The 14,170-nt window shown below is 39.3% G+C and overlaps 1 protein-coding gene across 1 annotated transcript; it reads right to left on the reverse strand.

Moving 5' to 3' along the window:
* Positions 1-273: 273 nt before the first annotated feature.
* akr1a1a (aldo-keto reductase family 1, member A1a (aldehyde reductase)) lies at positions 274-13,875 on the reverse strand. Its single transcript, XM_017687300.2, has 9 exons — positions 13,800-13,875; positions 12,425-12,550; positions 10,415-10,534; positions 10,080-10,231; positions 8,386-8,581; positions 7,053-7,252; positions 6,063-6,135; positions 750-836; positions 274-656 (listed from the first exon to the last, which is right to left on the reverse strand). Exons 2-9 carry the CDS (start codon positions 12,506-12,508, stop codon positions 591-593), a joined length of 978 nt encoding a protein of 325 aa, XP_017542789.1. The 5' UTR covers positions 12,509-12,550; positions 13,800-13,875; the 3' UTR covers positions 274-590.
* Positions 13,876-14,170: the final 295 nt, after the last annotated feature.

A 14,170-nucleotide genomic window follows, 5' to 3' on the forward strand; every position in this document is an offset into this window, starting at 1 on the left:
TAGTTATGATAAATTAGGTTACGATGTGCTTTTTCTGAGTATATTGTGATTATGGTCTGTACTTCAAACAACCATCAACTGCATGTTGTGATTTAAAAAAAAAAAGCATAATTAGGTGTATATGAGAAGGTATTACTGTAGCACAGTACAGAAAACAGGATTAAAATCACTGCTTATTGTTGATGGCTTTTTGGTGCATTTCGACTGTTCTAACATCATTGGCCCTGGTCAATCAAACCAGTGATGTAGCTCTAGTAACCTTTGGACAGGATGTAGTTTGTCTTTTTTTTATTTATTTAAACCCTTATACAGTAGTTAGTCTTTTTAAATCACATCTTCCCTTGTAAATCAGCCTGTAATCAAAGTTTCATTTAACTGCTCTCTGAAATCCATCAGGTGATCATTCATGGACAGGACATGATTATACATGTCTTCATGTGTGCTAGCCTTAGAACAGTGCAGTGTCCAGAAGAGCTTATCAGCAGTTCTTTTCAATGAGAGAAGGGCTAAAATAGATGATGGGCGTAATCTGAAAATCCTGTTATTGTGTGGGTTGTTGCGCAGTAACATTTCAAGAGGCCTGGCTTTGATCAGTACGCATCATGAAAAGGAAAATGAGGATGGCTGGCATCTCTCCATACCTTCTGTCCATCCTTCTGTAGAGAGAACAGTGTCACTGTTTACATTTGGTGCCCAGAGTCTTTTTTTTTTTATCATTTATATTCAACTAAAAATGATATAAAACTCACCTCAATAGTTGGAATGATGACTCTCTCATTCCTGTTAAAGGACTCAATTTCCTTCATGTCTTCATCCGATAACTTGAAATCAAACACCTGAATTATAGGAAGGAAAGAAGTGCTATTTGTAATTAATAGTACAACCCCAATTCCAATGAAATTGGAATATTGTGTAAAACAAAAACAGGGTATGATGATTTGCAAATCCTTTTCAACCTATATTCACTTGAATACACTACAAAGACAAGATATTTAATGTTCAAACAGATAAACTTTATTGTTTTTTTGCAAAGATTCTCTCATTTTGAATTTGATGCCTACAACACGTTCCAAAGAAGTTGGGACAGGGGCGTGTTTATCACTGTGTTACATCACCTTTCCTTTTAATAACACTCAGTAAGAACTGGGAACTGTGGGACACTAATTGTTGAAGCTTTGTAGGTGGAATTCTTTCCCATTCTTGCTTGATGTACAACCTCAGTTGCTCAACAGTCCGGGGTCTCCGTTGTCGTATTTTGCGCTTCATAATGCGCCACACATTTTCAATGGGAGACAGGTCTGGACTGCAGGCAGGCCAGTCTAGTACCCGCACTCTTTTACTACGAAGCCACGCTGTTGTAACGTGCAGAATGTGGCTTGGCATTGTCTTGCTGAAATAAGCAGGACGTCCCAGAAGAAGACGTTGCTTGGATGGCAGCATATGTTGCTCCAAAACCTGGATGTACCTTTCAGCATTAATGGTGCCTTCCCAGATGTGTCAGTGACCCATGCCATGGGCACTAACACACCCCCAAACCATCAGAGATGCTGGCTTTTGAACTTCGCGCTGAAAACAATCCAGACAGCCCTTTTCCTCTTTGGCCCGGAGGACTCAACGTCCATGATTTACAAAAAAAATTTGAAATGTGGACTCGTCAGACCACAGGACACTTTTCCACTTTGCGTCAGTCCATCTCAGATGAGCTCGGGCCCAGAGAAGCCGGCGGCGTTTCTGGGTGTTGTTGATATTTGGCTTTTGCTTTGCATGGCAGAGTTTTAACTTGCACTTGTAGATGGAGCGACGAACTGTGTTCACTGACAGTGGTTTTCTGAAGTGTTCCTGAGCCCACGTGGGAATATCCATTACAGAATGATGTCGGTTTTTAATGCAGTGCCGCCTGAGGGATTGAAGGTCACGGGCATCCAGTGTTGGTTTTCTGTCTTGCCGCTTACTTGCAGAGATTCCTCCAGATTCTCTGAATCTTTTGATGATATTATGGACTGTAGATGATGAAATCCCTAAATTCCTTGCAATTGCACATTGAGAAACGTTGTTCTTAAACTGTTGGACTGTTTGTTCACGCAGTTGTTCACCTCAGTGAGTTGAACCTCACTCCATCCTTGCTTGTGAACGACTGAGCCTTTCAGGGATGCTCACTTTATACCCAATCATGACACTCACCTGTTTCCAATTAACCGGTTCACCTGTGGAATGTTCCAAACAGGTGTTTTTTGAGCATTGCTCAACTTTCCCAGTCTTTTGTTGCCCCTGTCCCAACTTCTTTGGAACGTGTTGCGGGCATCAAATTCAAAATGAGTGAATATTTGCAAAAACAATAAAGTTTATCCGTTTGAACATTAAATATCTTGTCTTTGTAGTGTATTCAATTGAATATAGGTTGAAAAGGATTTGCAAATCATCGTATTCTGTTTTTATTTATGCTTCACACAACGTCCCAACTTCATTGGAATTGGGGTTGTATAATCCAACATACAGGAATACCTGCATACACAGTGTGAGCATATTCTGTTACAAATGGATGGGACATAGTTTCAAATGAGTTTTCTCATAATCATAACCCATCATATAGTATCCAGACACTGATTCAGCCAATAAGTAGTACCCAGACATAAATGTATACAATACAGAAGGGCAATGATGAGCTAGACCTCTATTCATAATACATAACAGTAGGTCTGTGTATATATAATGTGTTCAGCGCATATGAAAGGATTTATCACAGGCTCTGTGGATCAGTTATAGTTGTATGCAAAGGTTTGTACACCCCCGTGTTAGTGTACTCTTCTATTTTTTTGCTTGGTGTAACATTATTGAAAAATTATATCATATTGGAATTTTTTGTTGTCATAACTTTTGTACAGGCCACCTTATATGTCCATTTCCCCTACACCCAATATGTTTAATTCAGCAAATAAACCGTAATTGTGCATTAAGCCCTTGAATGGCCATGACCCACTGGTAGGTCTGAAGTTTTATTACACACTTCTAACCTAAGAACAGCTCAGTGAGTTTGCATTTAATTCCCTGCAGTTCCTCAGTATTAAGGCTTAGGCCCAATCCCATTTCACCCCTTGCCCCTATCACTTAGCCCTTAGCCCTCCGTTTTGCGCGTTCATGTCTAGGGTTTGAGTGTCCCAATTTTGGTTGAGGTAGAGGGGTAGGGCGAAGATTTAGGCCTGCATGGCCCTCCAACCGGAGGTTTTCAGAGGCTCACTCCAAACTGTGTTCTAAGAAAGGAAGAAAAACCAGCAAGACGGCCGCACGAGCGACCAAAGAAACCCACAAATGTTTTTTCTCCGTTAAAAAATTCTAACCATTGTATTATCTTAGTTTATTTTCGTTTTCTGCTGCACCATTTAAGGTGGAATGGGAAAATTCAAACAACAAGCTGGTGAATAGCTGACTTCAGCTTCGTATCACCAAAGAATTAGGAGTGGCTAATGATAAATAATTGTCCCCCTCTTTGAAAGCATATGATGCTCTAAATTTAACTAAAGCCCATCATAAAGGTTAGGGCCACCTACAGGGCAGCGCTAGTAGCTTTAATGAAGTCATGTTGTTTTTTTGTTTTTTTGAGGGTTGTCCCATTTCGTAGGGCAAGATCTTTGTAAAGGGTGTGTTCACTTATTTTTACTTTGAAAATAAATATCATTTGTCCAGGGGCACCAAAACTTTTGCATATATGTTTTCAGTGTGAGCTTGTACTCTGACCCTGAAGTAGCCACACCTGTCATCCACTTGTTAGTGTCTTTCCTGCTCTAACACTCACTTCAACTCAAGAAGGCTTGTAATGAACTCATTAGTTGGAGCAGGTGTGTTAGAGGAGGGATGACATTAACCACCCCATATCTTTTATCTAGCTTACCTGATTCAGTTCATTAAATAAAACCAGCTCCTCGTGGGCTGGGTCAGGGGTGTAGAGAAAGAAAAACACAACAAGGTGCAGAGCACAGGGTTGCCAGCACTGGGATCGGCCATAGGCTGTTCCATTTCTCATTTGGGCAGTCGTGGGCTGGAGGTTAGGGAACCAGCTTGTGACCAGAACGTTGCTGGTTTAGTCCCTTGAGCATACCTATAGTATGTGACTGAACTGCCCTTGAGCAAGGTACCTAACCCATAACTGCTCCCCAGGTGCTGCGGATAGGGCTGCCCACCGCCCCGGGAAACTGTGCTCACTGACCCCTTGTGTGTGTGTCCACTAGTGTGTATGTGGTGTTTCACTGCGTGGATGGGTTAGATTGCGAAGGTGAAATTTCCCTGTTGTGGGACTAATAAGGGTCACTTAATCTTATTTTTGCTGGTCAAAGGGGGCTCATGAGCACCTTGTGTGGCCTGTGGCTACTCAAAATCCACTGAGATAAAAGCTGGCATCTGCTGAGGGGTCTCTTTACAGCTGTCTGAGTTACATGTTTCTTTGCCTGACCAACATGATAGAAAAGAAGACACTCTGGTGCGAGTTAAAATGCATTTGTTTATTCATTTACCTCGTCATTGACCTGCATTATTCTTATCTACACTCATTGTAAATCAGCACACTAGTTGATTGAAATAAATATCGGTTACGACTGATATACTTTCAGTGGGAAAAGTACACATATAAGGTGTGTGATGCATGAGTCTGTGCCGAATGCAAGCTTTTATAGTGCCTTCAAAGTCATGCCCTCTGTTTTATATGCTGTTAACGTCACCAAAGTGTGAACCGCAAAAATTACGGTGCTTTTTCGGCCAGAGCCTATAAGGTTCAGAGCAGAGGCCTTCCACGAGCAGGACTGAGAACCACTGCCTAAAATTAGGGATGTCGCTACAGGGGGTCTGGGGACGCCTAGGCCACCTGACTAGGAAGCCAGAAACCCCTAGATTTCTGACCAGTCTAAAGAAAAAAAAATGTCCGATACCAAAGAAAATGTTCAAATATGTGCTCTTATTATAGCATGAACCCAAATGTGTTCCTGTACCCTTTTTTCATCCTTAAACAAATAAATGTGACAACCAAAGCTCTCCTGAGGTCATCACCAGTTTTTGGTGGCGTTTGGGACAGTTATATGGCTGATATGACTGCCATTAGCAGTTTTACACCAATTCTGCAAGATGGCGCCTTTTTTTTTGTTTTGTTTTTCCTTTTCCGATGCCTGCCACACTAGAGACCGTGGAAACTTAGTGTAGGTATACTCACCTTGTTACAGTGCTTAAAAATAAATAAGTACATTTTTACATTTGTGTAAAGTTTCAGTGTTTCGAGTCAGGTTATGGTAGCTGCTATGTGGAAGGCTAGTTGGTAGTTGTCAACCCAGCGATTACTATAACGATGTCTCTAGGACGTAATGTGTCCTGGCTATCCCCCTCTACCTCCACACCCTGCCACCCAAACACCTCTGGCTCTAACTCTGCACTTTCAAACCTAACCTAAGTTACTTGTTTTCAGATATGCTAAAGAAATTTAAGATACTCTATACAGAAATCTGAAATATGGCAATATATGGGTTTTAAATATAAAAAGACATATTTTAGCATATATGGATTTCCCTTATATCCATCTTACAGGGTTGGGATGAATCAGAATACGAGCGCTTGGAGTGCATATTCAGAATAAAGAAATGAAGTATCTGTATTCACTCTAGGTTATATTTTGTAAAGGCGGTATTCAGAGTACAGGTCCTTTTAACATATTAAGAATGTTCCTAGTTCTAAACCATCGAGTTAGGTTTAGCACCAAAGAAGCACAGCGAGGTCTAGAAAGGAAATGTTGAATGAACGCTGATTATCTCCATTTTGGATCATTTTCGTTACTTATCTGTTATTCTGTAAAAAAATCAGTAATTCTGTAACAAAGCCCCCGTCCCTGCAGCGGAGATGATGACATACCGTCAGTGACCACAAGGGGGCGGGATGACTGAAGAGAACGGAAATGGGTTTCTGACTGTCAGGAAACGGAGGTGATGTTTGTTGACAGTTTGAGGTATAATGTGAGGAATTGTGTCTGAATCTCATTCCTGTTATAAAAAGATCCTCCAAACTATCACAGTATTCAGTCGATTGCTCACCTCAATGTTCTGTTTAATCCTGGATGGAGTGACGCTTTTAGGGATGCAGGCGGCTCCTCTCTGTACGAGCCATCTAGACAACATGAAAACAGCTTAGCATGTTTTTATAAAACTCCCTCAGTGTGAAAAACCTGATGGCGCTGAACAGTCTTAGCAGCACTGTCGGACAGTCTTACCTTGTTTGCAGGTTAGAAATGTAAACAGACTAGTTTGTACATTGTGTTCGTGTATGTAAATTAGACCTGTTTTCTGATTGGTTGTATGGTGACTTATTCAAAAAGCACTCAGTGGGGAAACACTGCTAAAAGCTTCAGTGGGTGGGGCTGTATGTAGATATATGTAAATATCACTGTTTTGATTTTTCATGACCTCGAACAAACAATGAATCCAGGCTGGGCTGTTTTTTCAGCCTAGTTTCCATGTATGGACTTTTTGGACTGGAGAGTGTACAGGACGTTTTGAAGCTTTAGAAATGTATACATGCTATTAAAATTTGAAATTTGAAAAAAAAAAAAACAAGCAAATTGTATTTTTCCATGGTATGAATCCTTCAGCTTATTTCTAGACAAATTTTATTTGTTTTAAGTCATTTTAAATGAAATGATCTCACTATATTGGCAGGATTTTGTTTGTTTTACAAAACAGCAAAACGATCTGCCAAAATAGTGAGAGACATTTCGTTTAATAAAATAAATTAAATTAGGAATAGGTTGTTTAACTGATCACTATATCTAATTTGCATTTTTATTGGGCCCTGTGGCTCGCTGAGGCCCTAAGCGGAGGCCTAGGGCAAAGACCACCCCGACACTCAGTTCTGTGTTCTGCTATGAAGAGCACGTTTTGAAACTGAAAATCTTTTGGCCCAAAGGTGGTTTAAACAACTAAAAGGTTGGAGTGCTGATGTGATTAATATTGTCACCAGTATTGATATGTGTGATATTGTTTACTTCAAAGCATATAAAGGTTAAAGTTTTGCAAACTTCCTTTCACCTGATGATAATCTGGGCTGGTGTCTTCTTGTAGCGGTTGGCCATAGCCACCAATCTTGGGTCATCCAGTAGCAGCGGTTCACTGGGAGAAGCCCACGGCCGGTCAGGAGAACCCAGCGGACTGTAGGCTGTCAGGACCAGCCCCTGACTCTGACAGTGAGACAGCAGCTGGGACTGGGTTAGGTACGGATGGCACTCCACCTTAGAAAGAGGGGCAAAATATTAACAGTTTTGGATGGGGGGCAGATGGGGAGAAACTGTGCTCAGGTAACTGTTTCTTTAGCAAAGCCCTGGCTTCGGTGAACTTCAGTGTCTGAATATAACTTTCAAATGGGCCTTCTGGCCTACAACTAGAGTTTGGTAGGTTATTTGTCTTGTTATTCAGTGTTCTGTAGCACAGTGTAACATCCCTGAGCCTCATTGGTTTGACAGAATTCACAATTTTTTAAAAATATTTTCATGTTTTTGTTTGTTAGTGTTCTCTCACTACAGTACCCAGCATGCACTGTGCAAATACATCACACAGGCATTGGGAATTAATGTGTCAAGAATCCTGGCTGCTAGTCTAGCTACTGATGTGTAGTCTATTCAATAAACTCATACCTCGGTCCTCAAACAGAATCATAAAGAAACAAGGACTCTATCTTTATTCAGCACAAAATGCCTGCCAGAGACAAGTCCATCCACCCCAGAGCAGTTGGATTTTTTTCAAAATTTCCTCCCACCTTCAAGATCAGTCATAAGAAAGGAGCTTTCCTACTCTTTAAACTCAAAAACCTCACTCTAGTGCAGGGATGCTGAGTCCTGATCCTGAGATCACCTGGCTCTAACACTCTGCTCTTGAAGGCCTTTATTACCCTGATTAGGTGTGTTTGATGAGGACCGGAGCTAAACTCTGCAGGGCAGTAGATCCAGGACCTGGATTGGGCACCGCCGCTCTAGAGTCCGTTTAACTGTGATTTTATTGAAACATAATGGCCTACAATAGCTTTTCATGATTAAAAGGGAGAGATGTAACCAACCAACTAGCTGTTTGGATGTTGTTGGCTAAACATGGTGAAATCAAGTATAAAATGTAAATCAGTTTTTAGAGGAAACTATGGCTTAAAGAAAAAGTTTACAAGTGGATACAACTGGATCTTCAGTTTGTTACAAAATAGATGCCTGTAAGGTAAACGCCACTGCGTTCTGTATTCAGATTTTAGAGGACACATTTGTTTGCAGGTGCATCCTGTTTGAAAGTAATGAATGAAACTGCAGTGACTTCATTTCCATCAGGGTGCACATGGCCTCAGCCCAGACACTCAGCAAGACTGTGACTGTGTTAACGATACCTGGTTGACCACCGGTTTGTGCTTTCCAAAGCTGAGAATATCATCGATCTGTCTGGCGTTAAAATTAGACAGGCCGATGGCTCTGACCAGCCCCTGGTCCACCAGTTTCTCCATTGCTGCCCATGTGTCCCTGTAATGGGTATCTGCATAGCGGATAGTGCCATCAGCTCTCCTGGGCATTAACTCGGCTCCTCTCCTGAAAGAATGAGAGTGCAGGCGCCTCCACGTTATTGCACAACATTTATGGCTCTAAGGACGAAATTGTAGAGTAAAGCTCTTAGCAAACAAGTAGTGCCAGTAGAGGCACTGCAGCCTATTGAAAGTGTTCGAGAGAGACAGCAGGCCTCAAAGAAGACAAATAAGAATTTCCGGATCTAAAAATAAATGCTCCATTAGCTCACCCAGGAATCCGGATATATTTTAACAAATTGTCTAAAAATGAAGATAAATAGTAACAAAATGTAATAAAAGTAGTGCTGAATACAGAGATGAATGAAGACTGAGTGAAAACTGAATTTTAAAAAATATTTCCTAAAGTGTGCGGTCAATAAAATTTATTTTAAAAATTACTCTGCATTATTCCTCAATTATTTATAATTTACTCAAACTATAATTATAATTATAATTTTAATTCAAACTTTTTACTTTTCCCAGTTCCTGCAGATTTTTCTCAGATCACACTGGGAAACGTGCAGCAGGGACAGTATTTATTCTACTTGAAACTTAATGGCTTTTAAAGGCCATATTTGATATTATTTATATTATTTAATATTATTTGTTACTATTTTCTGTTCCTGTTTCCCAATCATAGGAACACAAGCTGAGGTTACATCAGCATTTATTCTTGGTTCCATGTATTCAAGTTAAACTTAATATAAAGTAAGTAGAAGGGGACAGCCAAGTGGGTAACGCTAGTATTACGGTGTCTACTGTGCCTACAGTTTCCCAACACAGTAGTTATCGCCTTTTAAGCATTTTCATCGGGTAACATATCAATCATTGACAATATCTTATTGCATCTCTCAGTTATCAAGCCTACTTTAGGCCTCATTAAAGTAGTAGTCCAGCATATGTCGTGTCATGTTCCCCATGCTGAGTTGAAATCAACAGCTGAGTTGAAAAACTACCACTAAAACTGCACCAAAAAGCAAGTCATTAACCATCAGTTTAAGCATCAGTTTAATTAAGTAATGTAAGATGTGCTTCAGGGTGCTGAAATTTTAAGCCACATATTTGTGACATAGACACTGACATCATTCTAAATGTTGTGCTATATAGATTTTTCTTTATTATTTAACTGAAAAGTTTGGATAATTTAGCTACATCAAACAGAGCATGTTGGGAAGATCATTACAGATAGATGATATTAATAATGCAATTATTAATAAGCAGATAGAGACAGCAAAATAACTATACAGCAATTGCCACAATGGCTGTATTTTGACAACAAGTTATAAATACATTAAAGTTCAACAGGATTTTCTTTACTGTGAAGCAACTCACTTCCCCTCGCCAACTATTGGTCATTTTGGGTGTGTTGATAATGCAAGTAAAATACATGTTGAGTTGTAGACTAATGATGAGAGGCATAATATTGTTTTTAATATTAAAGTACTTATCTTCTACTCCCAAGTGATGGAAACACAATATTTAAGAGCATTGATCTTACATTCATTTGTATGTTGAAAACTTACTCAAATGCCATTGGCCAGTGCATGAGATACAGATCCAGGTAGTTAAGCCTGAGATCAGATAAAGTCCTCTTACAAGCTGCCTCCACATCATCAGGGTGGTGCTTGGTGTTCCACAACTTAGAAGTCACAAATACATCTTCTCGTCTCAACAGCTGGCAATAAAACATAAAATAGAGTAAACTATGCTGTTTTGTTGCGTATTAGAAAATTAAAATAGACCAAAACTAACAAAATAAATCTGTATTTTTTTTCTTCAAATAGTCTCATTCACTATGCTTTACTTTGGCAGTCATCTACACTGGCAAGAATGCACATCACTAACAGCAGCAATTCACCTTTCCTGGCCCAATCCGCTCAGCTATGGCCTGGCCGACCTCATGCTCATTACTGTAGGCCGCAGCACAATCAATGTGCCTGTATCCAGAGTCCAGTGCAGCTAGCACAGCCTGCTTCACCTAAAAAAGACCAACAAGCTATCATACCTTACTAATTTATAAGCAGATACAGTTGTGGCATGCTCAGGAACCGCACAGCAGACATACATAACACCGATATGCTTTTGATTGTTCTTATGTTCCAGGCATTCAAACCCTAAAGATACTAGGACTGACCAGTGTTGGTTTTATGTGTAAGAAACATTGTTTGAACGGTTCAGAGACAGAATAATGGTATTAGTATCTACTGGCTTTGGAATTGTATGGCAACGAGGGACAGTTATGTTGTAAATTTACTTCATTACTGTACTTAGGTATTTTTTTTCAAGTATCTGTGCATTTAAAATGCAGTAAAATGTCCTTTTTACTCCACTACTTTCTCAAGATACTGTGAAATAAAAACTAGATTTTCCATAATGTGCAAAAGAATTTGATGCCCTTTCACAAATACATCAACCCAATCATTGCACAAGTTTCAATAAATCCCTCCTCTAAATACTAAATGTTCAATCATAGACAGGATTGGGATGTAACAAAATCCAAGCATTGGAAGTATTCAGAATAAAGTTTTTATAATTTTAGGACAATGCTTTTAGAATACTTACCATCTAAACAAAAGAGTACAATATAAAAAAGAAACACATCAATGCTTGTTTGCATAACATAGCAAACATGCTGATTAGACAAACTCTAGAGGATCTCAATTAACAGCTTCTTTGGAAACACTGAAGTGTTCGAAGCCTGAGTAGACTGATAAATCAATGTGATGATCAGTTATTACTCTCAGTGTTACTGAGCTCTGCTAAAGCCTGAATAGACTGATAAATCAATGTGATGATCAGGTATTAATCTCAGTGTTACTGAGCTCTGCTAAAGCCTGAGTAGACTGATAAATCAATGTGATGATCAGTTATTAATCTCAGTGTTACTGAGCTCTGCTAAAGCCTGAGTAGACTGATAAATCAATGTGATCAGTTATTAATCTCAGTGTTACTGAGCTCTGCTAAAGCCTGAGTGGACTGATAAATCAATGTGATGATCAGTTATTAATCTCAGTGTTACTGAGCTCTGCTAAAGCCTGAGTGGACTGATAAATCAATGTGATGATCAGTTATTAATCTCAGTCTTACTGAGCTCTGCTAAAGTCTGAGTAGACTGATAAATCAATGTGATGATCAGTTATTAATCTCAGTGTTACTGAGCTCTGCTAAAGCCTGAGTAGACTGATAAATCACTGAGATGATCAGTTATTAATCTCAGTGTTACTGAGCTCTGCTAAAGCCTGAGTAGACTGATGAATCAATGTGATGATCAGTTATTAATCTCAGTGTTACTGAGCTCTGCTAAAGCCTGAGTAGACTGATAAATCAGTGTGATGATCAGTTATTAATCTGTATTGCTGAGCATCGAGAAGTCATTTTGAATAAGAGCTTCTGTTAAATGCTGCAGATTAAATTAACTGTCAAAAACGGAGTGCAATGATTTTATTGTGCATTTTCTATACTGCATTCCACTAAATCAAATTAAGAAGGCTAAAATATGCTCTCTTTGTAAAGAAACATGCAGTTGGTCTACTAATGATATAATGTGCTCAGGAAATGGTGTTTGTAATGATAATGTTGTCATAATGCCCACCACTGAGTGTATGTGCAAAAGCTTAAATGTTTCTATTGTTAAGATTTTCCACAACCAGCCATGTTTCCAAAAGTTCTCTTTTTTTTATTCTGCCTGTAAAAAGTAAAGACTTGTGTGGTCTCAAGGCATCATTGCATCATTTGTGACTAGATCTGGTAAATCTGTTAATTGTTGATTCTGAAACCTCTGATTCTGGTAGTCTTGTGATAGTGAAACTGTCTCACACACACACACACACACACACACACACACACACACACACACACACACACACACCTGTCCTGGTGCACTTTTCCACGTTCCCAAGCCCACAACTGGCATCTGCAGACCATTGCTGAGTGTCATGGTGGTTGAAGCCATTGTTTTTTCTCCTCGTCAGGAAATGTAGTGAAGTGCCTCCTGCTGCAGTAAAATGAAACGTCTTGAAACAAGCACCCGCACTAAAATATTGTTTAGCTGGTCCTGAATTTAGATTTGGTGTAAAACCAGTCCTGGGACTTTCAGAAGTTTCTATGTGGCTCTTTAACATCTAGTAGTATTATTTGAATGGATTTCTATTGGTGTGAACGGCAAAGGATGCCTACTCATAATGACTTTGTCACTGGTTACATATTGACAGTCTCTTAACTTATGAACTAACACTGTGTAACTACAGCATTACATTGCATTAGGATTTGTGAACTTAGTATACAGTACTGTGCAAAAGTCAGAGACTGACCTTCATTAAATTTCTAGTCAAAATGGTCATTAAGTATAAATTATTCTTTTTTCAGAAAACAAATGCTGATATTCGCAAATCAATAGACTGGCCACTCAGTGTAAATATGTTTTCAGCTTTTTTCCTGAAGCTGAAAAACGTGTAACTTTTTAAATGGCAGTTCGGCCTGATAATTAAATAAATAAAGGGTGGTCTCAGACTTTAGCATGGTATGATAATTGAAATTGGGTTTAAAAGTGCACTCTAGTGTCACCATTGGAAGCCATCAACTCATTGCATGATATGTGAATTAAATTTGGCACCTACCGTAGAAACATCATGCGAGAAAGGAGGGAAAGGGATTTGATGGATATCCTGACAGACAGATTGCTGATTGACCTTCTAAAATTGGATTGCAGACATTGCATCTTAATGGTAGATAAGTGACTTCATATGTTCAGACAGATGTGCAATTAATTTGAACAATTTGGCAACTTGGTCAGGGTTAGCTGTGTCTAATATTACAGTTCAGCACATTATACAGCAGCTTCGTTGCTGCCCAGCAAATGTTCTGCATAAGCGCCTAACATTAAACCACAGTCAATACACAGCGACACTACACTGGTGAAGAGCTAACATTGGGTACTTCACGATATGACTTTCATTATATAGAAAATATGTTTTCATCCTGTCTTCATATTACTGAATTAAGTGATGTGGGTCATTTTTGCCTGACTTTGTAAGTAGGACATAATTTCATGCTGCAGCTAAGCACATTTCAAAGATATGGCTTTAGGCCACCACACACACAAAGACATGATGCACTTATCCCTATAGGCATAAACAAGTAGTGTATTTTTAGAGGATACAGGCTTATTTTCTTACATAAAACATCTACAGTTTTGGTTTGCTGATTTAAAGTTTATGCATTGCATATAGTCATGAACTGCTTACCTTCTGAGCTGCTCCTGTTTCAGAATTATTCACTTTAGCACACAAAGCATAACGTGACAGAGGTCAAAGTCTTCCTTTATTCATTACCCAAAGGGAAGAGAAACAGCCAGAAAAGAACATATATAGCTAGTGGGCAGCAGAAAGATATATACTGCTAAAAAAGACAAGGGAACACTTAAACAACACAATATAACTCCAAGTAAATCAAACTTCTGTGAAATCAAACTGTCCACTTAGGAAGCAACACTGATTGACAATCAATTTCACAGCTGTTGTGCAAATGGAATAGACAACAGGTGGAAATTATTGGCAATTAGCAAGACACACTCAATAAAGGAGTGGTTCTGCAGGTGGAGACCACAGACCACGTC

The sequence above is a fragment of the Pygocentrus nattereri genome, chromosome 20 (genome assembly GCF_015220715.1).
Source record: "Pygocentrus nattereri isolate fPygNat1 chromosome 20, fPygNat1.pri, whole genome shotgun sequence".
NCBI lineage: Eukaryota > Metazoa > Chordata > Actinopteri > Characiformes > Serrasalmidae > Pygocentrus > Pygocentrus nattereri.